General features: G+C 40.8%; 1 protein-coding gene across 6 annotated transcripts in view; it reads left to right on the top strand.

Annotated features, from left to right (window-relative positions):
* The window catches only part of LOC124004433 (non-muscle caldesmon-like), a 62,730-nt gene extending 55,182 nt beyond the window's left edge, over window positions 1-7,548 (top strand). For 5 of the 6 annotated variants that reach the window (XM_046313245.1, XM_046313250.1, XM_046313246.1 and 2 more), the window contains 3 exons: window positions 1,683-1,751; window positions 2,654-2,690; window positions 4,338-7,548. In XM_046313245.1, coding sequence (XP_046169201.1) covers window positions 1,683-1,751; window positions 2,654-2,690; window positions 4,338-4,354 — 123 coding nt within the window. In that variant the 3' untranslated portion in view covers window positions 4,355-7,548. The remainder of the gene's footprint in view (window positions 1-1,682; window positions 1,752-2,653; window positions 2,691-4,337) is intronic. The other variant, XM_046313249.1, reaches the window with a different exon arrangement.
* Window positions 7,549-14,546: the final 6,998 nt, after the last annotated feature.

The raw sequence follows: 14,546 nt of genomic DNA, 5'->3' as shown, positions 1-14,546 counted from the left end.
AAGGGGCCTAGCCCGAACCATGGAAAAATATCCCCAGACCATTATTCCTCCACCAAACTTTACAGTTGCTACTATGTATTGGGGAAGGTAGATTTCTCCTGGCATCCGCCAAACCCAGATTCACCCGTCGGACTGCCAGATGGTGAAGTGTGATTCATCACTCCAAAAAACACTTTTCCACTGCTCCAGAGTCCAATGGTGGCAAGCTTTACACCACTCCAGCAGACACTTGGCATTGCAAATGGTGATCTTAGGCTTGAGTGCGGCTGCTCGGCCATGGAAACCCATTTCATGAAGCTCCCGACGAACAGTTATTGTGCTGACGTTGCTTGCAGAGGCAGGTGACACTTTGAAAGTCACTGCAATAAGTCCATTATACTACCAATGTTTGTCCGTGGAGGTTGCATGGCTGTGTGCTCGATTTTATACACCTGTCAGCAACAGGTGTGGCTGAAATAGCCAAAACCACTCATTTGAAGGGGTGTCCACATACATTTGTATATATAGTGTACCTCCCTGGTTCTGCCCTCTCCACATCAGCCACTGTCAGAGGTAATATTTCACCTTGCTTGGACTGGATAGTTACTTTAACGTTATCTTACTGCTGACAGAGTACGATAAGAGAAGTTTGCGTACATCAAGTTTGCATACATCACGCCATGGCACATGAGTGTGTGGTTTATGGAAGTGTGTAAACAGTGTCTTGAGGGGACGTTTTAGATCTTGGTGACAATGTGACTTTCTGTATAGGACCAATCAAAAAATGTAAAGTCTCTCAAATGTTTTCAGTTGACGACCAGTTTCATAAAAAACAACTTTTGCAGTTGATTTGTTTTCATTTCTAATTTAGTTTAAAACTAGAGAGTTAAACTAGATCATTTCTGTGTATAACCGATGTGTAGGATACAGGTATCCTAAATTGGATGTATATCTAAAGTAAATGCCATATCCAGTGTGATGTTGAGGCCATTTGTGACAGCCAGTGCATCCTATTCTTTATAGCTTGCTAGCAGGCTAATTTGACCAGTTCTATTAGAGACAGGCAGAACAGTACTGTTGAATTGGCAAGCCACTTTGTTCGAACCTGACATTTATGAGGTTTTTATCTTGAGTCCCATTCCTTCTGGCCTCAAGTACTTGTAAGAGCCAAGTTGCTTCTACATGAACGCTACAAGGTTTCCCTCTCATGGAGAGAAGTTGTAAAGCACTCCTTCTGTGTGTTATATGAAACGTTTCGCTTCCATTTGCATTTAGCTTTTGAGGCAGGCTAATTGTTTTGAGAAAATGTCTGTCTATCAATTACTGTTGTTTAACAACTTCTTTATTTTCTTCTCTTCTACTTGACGAGCTCTGCAGTTTTCCTCTTCCGGAACTTTCCTTCCTTCTGTACTTTTCTGTCCTGTCTTCTGATTGATTTTATCTGTGGGAAAGGTACAGTATGATCCAGTTTTGTCACGTTAGCCATATGCATCTGACATCTTTCAAAAGTACTTTCTTGAAAGCGCCATTGGTGGAAACATGTACATGTTTAGTTCCTCAATACACGATTAGCAATTTAGTCGTGATCATTCACCACCCATTGATGCACTTCTTAGCATCCAGTGTAGTTCCATCTATGCTTTTGATCAGATGAAATGCACTATGGCTTCTTCCCCCACGTTATGCTCTGTGTTCTCTTGCAGGACCTGAAACCTGTTGATGTGGGCAACAAGCGCAGCCTATGGGAAACAAAAGGCTCCTCCCCTGCTAAGGTGAGCTAGTAGATCAGACGATGGCCCTGCCCCGAAACAGCCCCTACCCCCAGACACATGGAGAACAGAGAGGATTTGATGTTAACAGTATGGGGATAGCTCCACCTTGCCCTCTAACAGGCTAGGTGTATTTTTTGCCATATTGCCAACATCTGTCCAATCTCTCAGATCTCCACAAGTGTTGGGTTTAGGGTGATTAGGCAACAGTACTGATTAGGCAACAGTACAGTGTGCCAAAGATTAATCACTTCTTAGGATGTACAATAACACAGGATTCTGTGATTCTACTCTTCCCCATTTGAAACAGTCAACGTAATTGACTGCACCTTTAAACCTCGATAAGCAGAAGAGGTATTGAGCAAAAGCAAAGTTTTGCACGTTACACCACCAGGTACTTAGTCTTTAGCCTGATCCCAGACCTGTTTGTCACACCAAACAATGGCAAAACAGCTGAGTTATCTTAACCTGCTGTGATTATACCCCTATGTATTCTACGTCACCAACGCCATGACACATAATGGGTCAGCTGCACCTTTACAGTAAATGTTCCCAGGAATGTTCTCCAACTGGTTTGACATTGGGAATGTTCTCAAATAGTTCCAGGAATGTTAACAAAGGATGTTCTTCTGTCGGAATTTTAGTACTCTAGGATAACGTTTCCTAGTCATGTTCAATTCTGGTTTGCTGATACATCGTTGTCACACTTTCTTCACTCTCATTCCTGAGTACACTCCTTGTGTGTCAGTTTAGCATATTAAAATGCATGACCCTGAAGTATATGACGTTTGAATAAGTAATAATGATTGCCCCTTGGTAAAACATGATTCACCTTGAAATAGTCATTTCACTGGCAAAGATTAGACGGTTTAGTAACTTTGTGTCCCCTTGTTTTCTGTTAACAGGTGACAGTTGGAGGCAAGAACAAATCTGTCACAAATGGTAAGTGAGTTTTCTCACCATGATGTGAACGTGTGCACGCGTGCTTTTTCCGAACCTGTTGTGAGTGACATCGTCACAGAACGAAAGAAGCTGAGGCTACGGAGACGTTTTCCTCTCATGAAGGACACCCACCCACACAAGCCTTGAATTGATTTACATCCCCCAATGGAGCCGTGTCCATAACTCCTACGTCTGTCCTCCACTCTGCCCGAGTTCGCTGGCCACCGTAAATCAAATCCTTTGGACGGACATATTGGGCATGTTCCTATGCCTCATTGCATTATTGTTCTATATTTAAAGGGCCCGTTCCCACTGACCTTATTTCTCTGTGCAAGGAACCTGTCATGTCCTGTGTCCCAAATGGTCTAGGTAGCGTGGGGGTTAAACAACGCAGGGCAGCGGAGGCATCCCAAATGGAATCCTATTCCCTATATAGTGGGATGCCTCCGCTGCCCTGCGTAGGTCACCCCTCGCCACCTGGACCTGACGAATACTGTGCATACCGTCGGCATGATGCCACGCATGCCACAGTGCAGCTGCTATTGTCACACTACTGTTGCATTATGCCCATAGGGCTGTGGAGGATTACCAGCCGTTTGAGCTGTAAAGTAGCCTCCCTCACTCGGCTTTTACACGCAACCGTAATGTTGTCAAGGCTTATACTCTTACGGGGTCAATTGTAGTTGCTTACGGTGTAATCTCAGTGGCTGTTGAGTGAGACTAGCAACAGTAGATGCTGACACATCAAAGAGATATGATTCCTATGGGTAACAAGTTATATTGATTATACAGTACACGTTTCTGCCCAATTACCTTTCTCACTACTGTGCTACTTTTATAGTTCCCCCAATACGGTATATACTGTATCATTAGTAGCACCCTCAGCCCAGTCTAAGCCAAACTGGGGATATCCCTCAAACACCCACTGTCAGAGTCAGACCCTGGGGGAAGGAAAAGCTGTCCGCACTCGCTTGGGTGTCACCTTATCTAGCGCCCCAACCCATGCAACCTTCCCAGATCTTCAGCTGAAATAGCCCACTGAGAATGAACTGAAGGGCAAATTACATTGTTTGAGCTATCAATCACTAAAACTAGTGTCACTGTAGGGGCCTCAGAATATGTGTCAACAAAGGTAGCGCCTACTGGGTCTGATATACACAACTGCACACACACGCGCACACACACACACACACATACACTAACTCACTTGCGCACACATGCATGCTTGTACACAAACACACACACACACTTCACTGTACTTGAACACATTCACGCACACGTGTGTACGTGCATACATACACACACATATATATTTTGATGAACAGCTCTAAAATTAGATGACTTGTTAATCAGTCAGTGTCTCTATTAACACCGAATAACGTTTGATAAGCTATGCCATATTCTGAAGGAGTGGATACATATTTACCTCTGGGAGTTAGAATTGAATAACTATGACTCACTTAGAAGTAGAAGTATACTTATTTTAGTGATTCTTAGTGATTCTTTTTAAGAGACATTTTTAAGAGTTTGTCTGTACTGGTTGTTCTCTGTTTCCTTGCACCGTTTTGTCACTTTTTGAGACTTTGTTTGTGACTTTTTGCAATTTTTCCTCAGGACTAATGATATTTTCCTCCCTATCTCTCTCAGCAGGTGTGGGCCGCTAATGATCCAAAGTATAAACCCTGAGGAAGAAGCCCAAACTGATGAAATACAAGACTCTACTCTGTGTATTCATAACCAAAAATATCTCCATAACAGCCCTGCGGGGGTTGGCACCCAAATTATCGTTCAGTTCTGAACAGAAACATTTTTCTTTTTTTTTCCGTTCCACTGTTCTGACCAGCAAGTTCTGAACCTGTTCGAAACCCCCCAAAATAAATATAGCGTTCCTTTCTGTTCCTTTTTAAACCTCTAAAATCTATTTTTCTATTTGACTTCACCAATCATTGCGGATAGAGCAGCATGCTATGGAGTGGGCAAGATATAGTTGTTAACATGCATTGGACAGACAAGTGTAGGTCAAGAGATGCAACTAAAATGTTGCGGGTGGGGAGAGATGGTGGAGGAGGAGGAGGCTTGGCTTGAAGTGCTGGGCATCTTGTTATGACATGCATTTTCTGAATTAGACCCACAGAATTATAGGTACGGAGGAGCGGCTTCTATGAAGGAACTTTGAATGTCTTTGAACTTTCGAGAGTTGGCTTAATGTTGGACTAGAGCTATTCAGCTAGATAACAAGCTTGTGTGTGCTATAGTATCCTTAACTAGCAATGAAAAAGTTAATCCATTCTTCTCTACTAAAAAAATTCTCTCCTTAATTTCTGAATCACGCTTGTAACATCAGTAGGCTACAGTAGCCTATGCTTCAGAGGGGGTGGGGCATGTAGCCTACACACACATAAACACCGGTGAAGATTTTCAGCTGGCAGGCACACACTGGAATACGTTTTTGAGTGTGGGCTTTGCAGAGGTGCTTTGTTTTTTTGTTTTTGTGGGACTGGAAAACAATCCCCAGAATGTATAAAATAACGTTATTAAACAGTTCCCATGCTTGAACAATAATGCTTCTGTTCCAGAACAGTATACTGTAGATCACTTTAATTCCTGGTTCTGATTCTGTTCATCGAAAGATGTCATTCTTTTCCGGTCTGATCCCTGAAATGGTTCCAACCCCTCCAGCCTTTGCACAATCCCTTGTACATCCTCATAGAATTTATGCTGTGAAAATGACATTTGGAAATAATTTATGTTAGTGTAATGACAAATATTGTATCCCCCCACCCTTTTGGGCTCGACTTAATTTCTTTGATCAACAAAAGAAATTCAAAGAATAGATAAAAAACCTTTAAAAAAAAACGTTTTCAAAGTTATCCAAAATGTAATGCGTCTTCTGAAGAGATACACTAAGAATTGAATAAGGTATCTATCCAAATAGCCATACTGAACTGAATTTTGTTGTACTTTTATTTTGTTCTATTTTTCAAGAAAAGCTTCCATAAGGTTGACATTAGCTGGCAGTCTGATCATATACATGTACTACCTATATGTCAGGATAGATGTTTGTCACATTCATCACTTCGATATCTTTGCTCACAGTGTAATGGTGACGTGATGGTGTCATTGTAGTGCATATTCACATTATTCAGGCGAACGGGGTATTTTAGTTTTTAGTTATGAATTAGCAGTATCCACGATCACAGCTTTTTTGAGATGTGTTCACATTTTGTATTCCATTTATGGAAATATCAAAATGAGTTTTATGGCATCACAGCTGTTTTTTCCTCCCAAATATACTTTTCGTTGACTGATACTTTGGTCCCGCTTAGCTGGGTTTGGGCTGATAAGCCCCTAAATACTTGACTTATTTTATGTTTACGGATGTCAATATTCGGACTGCCACATGGTCACGAGGAGGCTGTCCTAATATGGACACCGTATACATGTATATTGAATGGCTCTGCTCTCCAGGTGACATAAACCATGAACGACAACTTATTTCCCAATAAGCACTGGTTGCTAAACTAACCCCCTCAAAATCATTTGATAAATAATGCCCAGGACTGTAGCAAGATTATCAGAGGGTTAATCACTCCTTGGTTGGGCTTAAAGGTCTCAATGTATAATAAGGCTATTGGTAAAGTAAGGACTATCCAGGAAAGGTGTGACTGTTTGACTGAAGTTAACAATCACCCAAAGAGACAGGAGTCATATCTCATTGTTCCATGAAAGATATTCACAAATAAGCCAAAGAGACTAGTTTTTTTTAGACGAAAGTTTTAAACAATGAGGAGGCATAGATGCCGTAAAGAGGCCAATGGAACATAGACCATTGGGGGATAGAAGAAGGACACCGGATTGGCGCACGTTCAACAAATCTCAAATCAAATTGGATTGGTCAGGTACACGTGTTTAGCAGATGTTATTGCAGGTGTAGCAAAATGCTTGTAAGAGCTAGAAGCGAGGTAGCCCTCTCTGTCGGATATATTGTTGGATATATTTGGCTGTCTATGCTGCACAACATTTAGAAGTAGTCCATTTCCAGGTTTAGAAGAAGTGACTGCTAAATGCTAACACCCGTTCGTAAAAGCTGGTAGCATAGCTAGCATAGAAAAAGCGGTGGTGGCAGTCAGTAGTTTTTAACTGTAATGCAGTTGATTGATGAGGATGACATATGTATTGGGGTTGACATCAATACAAGCATTATACTCTGATTATTTTTTATTTTTTACCTCAGCATAGTTTCAAAGACAATAGCCTAAATGTAGGCACATTTTCCTGGGGACAATAAAGAGATTCGGGATCTTTCCTCCGTGGCTTCTTTCCCCTGTGCGTTTCCATGGCATTTCCATTGTTTTGGTCGACTTCTATTGACCTCATTACCGCATCTTATCATTTCAAAACCAAATATGTCAAATGTTCTGGGGATTCTTAAGTATGTCCTCTTTTGTTTACACATTTTCAAGTAATTCATTGTATTTGATTTTTTTTAAGGATTCTTTGCATCATTTTGAAACACCATGGGAAATGTTCCCACAGAGTAACATTAGCTGAGATTTGCACCGTATTGCAAGTGCAAATATACAGTTGATTTTACTGATGTATACCAAAATACAATACTGTACTAGGCGTCTAATTAAAATGCAGTTCTTTACTCATTGATGTTTCACTTTAGCATTCTGAGTATGACGTGGTATCAATCTCTGTGAATGCTCCTTTTTCTTTTAAACTTGAGGTAAAGGAGAGTATTGTAAGTAAAGTAAGTCCTAATGTCTATTATAATGAACTGCATTGTTCAGAGGTTTTGATTCAAGATTTTCCTTGTCCCCGCTACATCAATAAAACAAATGTAAAAAGCTAAGAATGTGTCATAGTTTTGTTTTTGGATGTTGTGTTTTTATTCAATAGCTTGTGAATGTTTTAATGGATGAATGATGTTCTCAAAAAGCGAAGGTCAATGAAACCCTGTGTCTGTACGTGCACGTATGCATGCCTTCAGATATGTTGGGGTTCCATTGTCTTAAGGTTCGAACAATATCTGAACAACCATAGGGCAATGCAGTCACATGAGCAGGAAGGGCCACACTACATACCCTTTTTTTTGGCCAAACAAACCTGTTAGGATTCTGAACCCTAATGAATTGCAGCCTCTGTATCTGTCTCTCCCTCTCCGCCTTGGGCTCGGGTAAGGGCTATTACTTAATATGCTTGTTGGCTGCTTATCCCAAACCATCTCAATTGGGTTGAGGTCAGGTGATTGTGGAGGCCAGGTCATCTGATGCAGTATTCCATCACTATCCTTCTTGATCAAATAGCCCTTACACAGCCTGGAAGTGTGTTGGGTCATTGTCCTTTTGAAAAACAAATGATAGTCCCACTAAGCGCAACCAGATGGGATGGCTTATCGCTGCAGAATGCTGTGGGAGCCATGCTGGTTAAGTGTGCCTTGAATTCTAAATAAATCACAGGCAGTGTCACCAGCAAAGCACCCCCACACATCCTCCTCCATACTTCACGGTGGGAACCACACATGCGGAGATCATCCATTCACCTTCTCTACGTCTCAAAAAGACACAGCGTTTGGAATCAAAAATCTCAAATTTGGACTCATTAGACCAAAGGACAGATTTCCACCGGTCTAATGTCCATTGCCCGTGTTTCTTGGGCCAAGCAAGTCTCTTCTTCTTATTGGTGTACTTTAGTAGTAGTTTCTTTGCAGCAATTCAACCATGACGGCCTGATTCACGCAGTCTCCTCTGAATAGTTGATGTTGAGATGTGTCTGTTCCTTGAACTCTGTGAAGCATTTAATTGGGCTGCCATTTCTGAGGCTGGTAACTCTAATGAACCCAATAAGTCTCGATCTTCCTTTCCTGTGACGGTCCTCATGAGAGCCACATCATAGCGCTTGATCATTTTTGCGACTGTACTTGAAGAAACTTTAAAAGTTCTTGACATTTTTCAGATTGACTGACCTTCATGTGTTAAAGTAATGGACTGACATTTCTCTTCTCTTACTTGAGCTGTTCTTGCATTAAAATGGACTTGGTCTTCTGTATACCACCCCTACCTTGTCACAACACAACTGATTGGCTCAAACGCATTAATAAGGTAAGAAATTCCACAGTTGAACTTTCAAGGCACACCTGTTAATTGAAATGCATTCCAGGTGACTAACTCATGAAGCTGGTTGAGAGAATGCCAAGAGTGTGCAAAGCTGTCATCTCAAATATAAAACATATTTTGATTTGTTTAACACTTTTTTGGTTACTTCATGATTCCCTATGTGTTATTTCATAGTTTTGATGTCTTCACTATTATTCTTGTAAAGAGTGCGCTGAGAGTCAGAAAGCAAGTGCAGGGAGTGAGTATTTGAATAAATAAATAAATAAAACAATTAACACGAACCACAAACAACGCACCGACATGAAAACAGAGTCAATAACACCCAAGGGGAGTGACAGATATAGGGGAAATAATCAAGGAGGTGATGGAGTCCAGGTGAGTGTCAGGTGTGTTTGACGATGGTGACAGGTGCACGGGATAATCAGCAGCCTGATGAACTAGAGACCGGAATTCTGCAATGTATAAAATCGTAAGAATAAATAAAAACCCTTGAATGAGTAAGTGTGGCCAAAATGTTGACTGGTAGTGTTCTTCTAAGAGCAGCTAAGTAATTGATCAGACTGACAATGTCCTCTGAGCAAGTGAACAAGCCAGAGTAAATACTTCAGATGTCGAGAGGAAGATTAAGTGCTGTGATGGTGGGAGGTGATGATGGTAGTTTAGACTATAATAGTTTGTTATTCCATGTGTTTGAATCCGGTATGGGTTACTCCCGGGGATGGAATTGAATGGTTTTAGGAACTGGACCGTCGGGCTAGTAGACCAACATCTTAGAGCCATATTACGGTGTATTTTGTATTTTAGGGTTCAAATAAAACAAGCCAGACACAGAAGTGGAGGAAGTGCAGTGAGTATCATGTTTCTTAAAAAACATTTTTTTAAATCTTCTGCTATATCAAACTAATGAAATATTTATTTTGTTTTCATGCCACTACTTTTGAAGGGAGGAAGGTAAAGATTTATTTTGGCTTTGTCTGAAAGTCTGTCGATAAATTTAGGTTTTCATAAAATTATTATAATGAATTAGACTAGTACAGAACATGTTTTTTAAAACTGACTGCTGGTGTATACACTGAGTGTTCAAAACATTAAGGACACGTGCTTTTTCCATGACATAGCTTTCACCTGGTCAGTCTGATCTCGTATTGATGTCACTTATTAAATCCACTTCAATCAGTGTAGAGGAAGGGGAGAAGACAAGTATTTTTAAGGCTTAAGACAACTGAGACATGGATTGTGTATTGTATGTGTGCCATTCAGATGCTGAAATGGGCAAGAGAAAATATTTTAAGTGCATTTGAACAGGGTATGGTAGTAGGTGTCAGTTGTGTCAAGAACTGCAATGCTGCTGGGTTTTTCACACCCAATAGTTTCCCTTGTGTCAAGAATGGTCTACCACACTAAGGACATCCAGCCAACTTGAATATGCACCGAAGCTGGCTAACGCTACCCAAATGATCTTTCTAAACGTTAATACACCTCGCTTCCGATACGGGTTGGGAAATATTTGGAACTTAACCTTAATATATTTTTTAAATATACACTTACTGTACGCAGTTTAGCGAAGTTGCACCCGGCTGTGTTTTGAGTTACACCTGCTTCAGGGCAGAAATGTGGAATAGAATGGTCCAATGGAAATGCAAGCGCAAAGTGAGAGGATTTGTTGTAGCCTACTTCGGCTGGAGGGTGTGAGAGCACAGCCATGTGCAACTTTGCTAAACTGAGTACTAGAAGTGTATTTGAAAGATTATTTCTTGCTGATAGGAAAGTTACGTTACAAAGGTTTGCAAAACTGTATAGCAAGCGAGGATTATTAACATTTCTAAACGTTAAAACGGCAGTTCGGGATTGTAGTTCACATGGAGCCAGCTGTGATTCATATATATATATTATATTATTATTCATACCTTCAATTGAGAACCCTAGGGCTGGGTATGCTCCCCTTTGCTTCTTGAGAGCTAGTGTATATGCAACTCTATATAATGGATATTTTCTTACATAATTATACTTTTATGACCCCATGCAGTAAAACTAAAGGACTTTTCTATCCCAGTTAACATACACAATTATAATAATGCTTAACCTTTTGTATGATATCATCAAGCTAAGAGTCACTTTTATTTTAAAATTCCAGATGGATTTAAGCCTAAACCAAAGTAAGTTTTTGATTTACCACAATCGTAAGATTCAATTTGACAATGTGACTTACTTGATTAAAGTCTTAAGACCGTGGCTCCTATAAAGGAGCATAGGTTGTTGAATATCCTCCATCTCACTCTGTTCAGGGCAAGTCTTTCCAGGTCACACCAGTTGGTCATGCTTAGTCATCTCTGCCCAAACATCTGTTTCTGGGTTGCCCGCTCTTTCTGTTGCCCTGACGGATGACACATTTTATGTGATTAAGGATCACATTTAAAGTTTACTGAAATGTGCATACTGAGATTATATTCCATACATTTTTCATTTCCATAGGTTCATGCAAAACCTCTCTGCACCAAAGATGGCTGATGGTGACAAAGTGTATTTTGATGTGAGTTGAACCATCCAACACACACAAACAATGGTAAGAAAACTCACCGTTTGTGACAAGTTTGCTCTTGCCTTCAGCTGCCATCTGTCATATTTAGCAAGAGGTACCGAAAGTCAATGACGCCAAAAACAATAGTCTATATGGTGATATGGTGTAATATATCATGTCTTACCAAAGCAATTCTTATTACGAAATCTGTTTCTTCTTTCTGGTGGTCAGGACATGCACAGGAAGCGTCAGGAGAAGGACCTGTCTGAGCTCCAGTCTCTGAGTCTCACTTCATCCGGAGGAAGAGGAGCTCATCTCCCTCGTAAACAGGATTGTGAGTCGGCCGTTTTAGCACGTGACTGTGCTTTCCATAGAAATATAATTAAATAATAACATTTATATTTCTACAGTGCATTCACTGTTAAAAAAAAACATTACAACTAACAAGCAAACACCTAACTACTGTGCGTCTGTGTACATATGCGTTGGAGAAACGCTCCGCGGAGGGTTTGTGTGGAGAGGGAGAAGGAATGGCAGCTCAGGGTTGCTGTAAGTTCCTTCTCTCTTCTATCAAACATTTTAGGGGGTCAAACATATTGTGGATTTAGTTTATTTGAAAGATCTCTTGATTGGTCTTTTCTCCAAGTAGAAATTTGGACTGTTATTTTTACACAATGTGAGGTCCCAGGCAGTGGGTACACCAGAGGTGACCTATAGTACTACTGAACAGGTGAACAACAGGTGAATTCTTCTACAGTATCACCATGTTCCTCTCCATCGCTCCGATGGACTACACTTGTACAGGTTTCCTCTACAGTAACTAAAATTTGTTTAAATGCTTATAGCCAGACTTACAGTATAGTATGTGTGTCCTTACAGATGAACCAGCTTCTCACTCGGGTCCAGGATCACCAAAGGTAAGTAACACTGAGGTTCTGGATTTTTGACTTTGAGGGACATAATAATTCATGTTTATTAGGGTACGAAATGGAAACAAGCGGGAGACAAACATTTGAGAACAGTTTCTTCAACTTCGTGCCCAATGAACAAGACCTATCATTTTGGTTTTCATCTTAATTCGGCAGTCACTGGTTTCTATTCCATTAACTATTTTTCTCATCATTCCTTTCAAACCCTCAACCAGGGATGGTCATGGTCATAATCAGTCCATTAACAGTGGAACAATCATTTATTTGAACAAGTCTTTCATTATCCATTGATACCCAATTATACAATGCAGAAAACCTGGCTGAGACAGAACTGAAAATAATAACATTTGTAGAGGAACACAATCAGAACTGGGAAAGAAAGTAATTTATCCTGTTCCAGAACAGAACCGTTATTTTAAAAGCATTAAAAAAGGTAATTTTATTTGAATTCTGGTGCTGCTCTGCACACGCAAGCTTGTTAGCTAGCTAACGTCCAATGCTAGCTCTGGCCCAATGTTAAACCAACTCTTGGAAGCCACTACTCCATAGGTATAATTGTGCGAGCCTAATTCAGATAATGCATTTCATAGCAAGATGCCCAGTGCTTCATGTCAAGCCTCCTCTGTCCTCTCTCCCAAACCACAAAATTTCAGTTGCATCTCCCGCCCTACACTTCTCTGTCCGAAGCATGTAGCTAAATTATAGCTTCCCAACCCCTGATCATTTCACCATTCATATCCATTGTTTACACAGCATCTGTGTCCAGATCTGTGTATCTACACTGTATGTAGCATCTATGCACTAGCTCCTATTCATTTTAAACGGAGAACCTGACAACATGGTGTGGTCTGAAATTGCAGAATGAAACAATTCCCCATTATTACAACAGAAAAAGAGCCTAAAAACACGTACACCGGATTGATTGCACTGAACTTGACATCTGACTGAAACCATTAAACTCATTCACACTTGAGTTGTAAGTGGACCACATCTGCAGTCCCAAAGTGTGTACTCAAACACTCCCCCTCACAGACTGAAAAGGAATGGACTGGTCATGATTGCACAAATCCAATGATTTTACATGAGTGAGGGAGAGTGAACAAATGCACACTTGAGTGGAGGGTAGATAATTAGAATGAACAAAACTGCTGTAATTGACATCCACTGGCACCACAGGGCTGGCTTACTACCTGGCTACTTGGCGAGCATGGCAGGTTGGAGATTAAGCTGGAATTCTTTCCTGCCCCTTTCAGCATCAAAGTTCACATCAAGAATATGGGCCAGGTGAGGTAAGAGCAATCGCTAGTCAGGTGAACCACCACGACGCTAGGGATCGGTCCATGATGTGTTAATCTGTGTTCTGTCTGGCATAGCTTTTCTTAACGCTGTGCCACGCCATTTTCCCCCACGTGGGCTGACCCTGTAGCAATTCAAGTTCTAACCAATGAGCTTCAGCTCCTCGCTTGAATGACAACTAGCAAGAGGCCAGCCTAGTGTTATCTAATGAGCGAGAACTGATATGGTGATGTATGAAATGATGCTAATGTGTTAATGGGACAATTGATTGCTACAACAAACTAGTAGTAGTTTAAGGGATATACATACTTTTTCCCTCTCATCCCCCCCTTTAAGATTTAGATGCACTATTGTAAAGTGACTGTTCCACTGGATGTCATAAGGTGAATGCACCAATTTGTAAGTCGCTCTGGATAAGAGCGTCTGCTAAATGATTTAAATGTAAATGTTAAAGGATTAAGCCTTGAGACTGAATGAAACACAGAGGGTGAATGGGCAAGACAAAATATGTAAATGCCAGGTGTACACTGGTTTGAGTGTCAAGAACTGCAATGTTGCTGGGCTTTTCACACTCAGGTTTCCCGTGTGTATCAGCAATGGGTCACCACCCTACGGACATCCAGCCAACTTGACAACTGTGGGAAGCGTTGGAGTAAACATGAGCCGGCATACCTGTGGAACGCTTTCGACACCTTGTACAGTCCAAGCCCTGACAAATTGAGGCTGTTCTGAGGGTAAGAGGGGAGTAACAAAACAGGTGTCCCTGTTTTATGGGTGTTAACTAAATTCATATACTACTATACCACATTTTCATTTGCCAGTGAGAGACACCAAGAAAAACAAATATCACATGGGCCATGGATAATTCAGTAGTTGCAAACACATTGTGTTTAGGCATGGTCAGGAGTAAACTAATCATGAGACTGTGTGTAGCATACATTTACATGTTAGTTGAAAAATACAACAAATCACACAAACTGACCCAAAACGT

This window comes from Oncorhynchus gorbuscha, linkage group LG02, assembly GCF_021184085.1.
Source record: "Oncorhynchus gorbuscha isolate QuinsamMale2020 ecotype Even-year linkage group LG02, OgorEven_v1.0, whole genome shotgun sequence".
In the NCBI taxonomy this organism is placed as follows: Eukaryota; Metazoa; Chordata; class Actinopteri; order Salmoniformes; family Salmonidae; genus Oncorhynchus; species Oncorhynchus gorbuscha.
The sequence above is the reverse complement of the archived record's forward strand: the minus strand, read 5'-3'. Positions and strand labels throughout refer to the sequence as shown.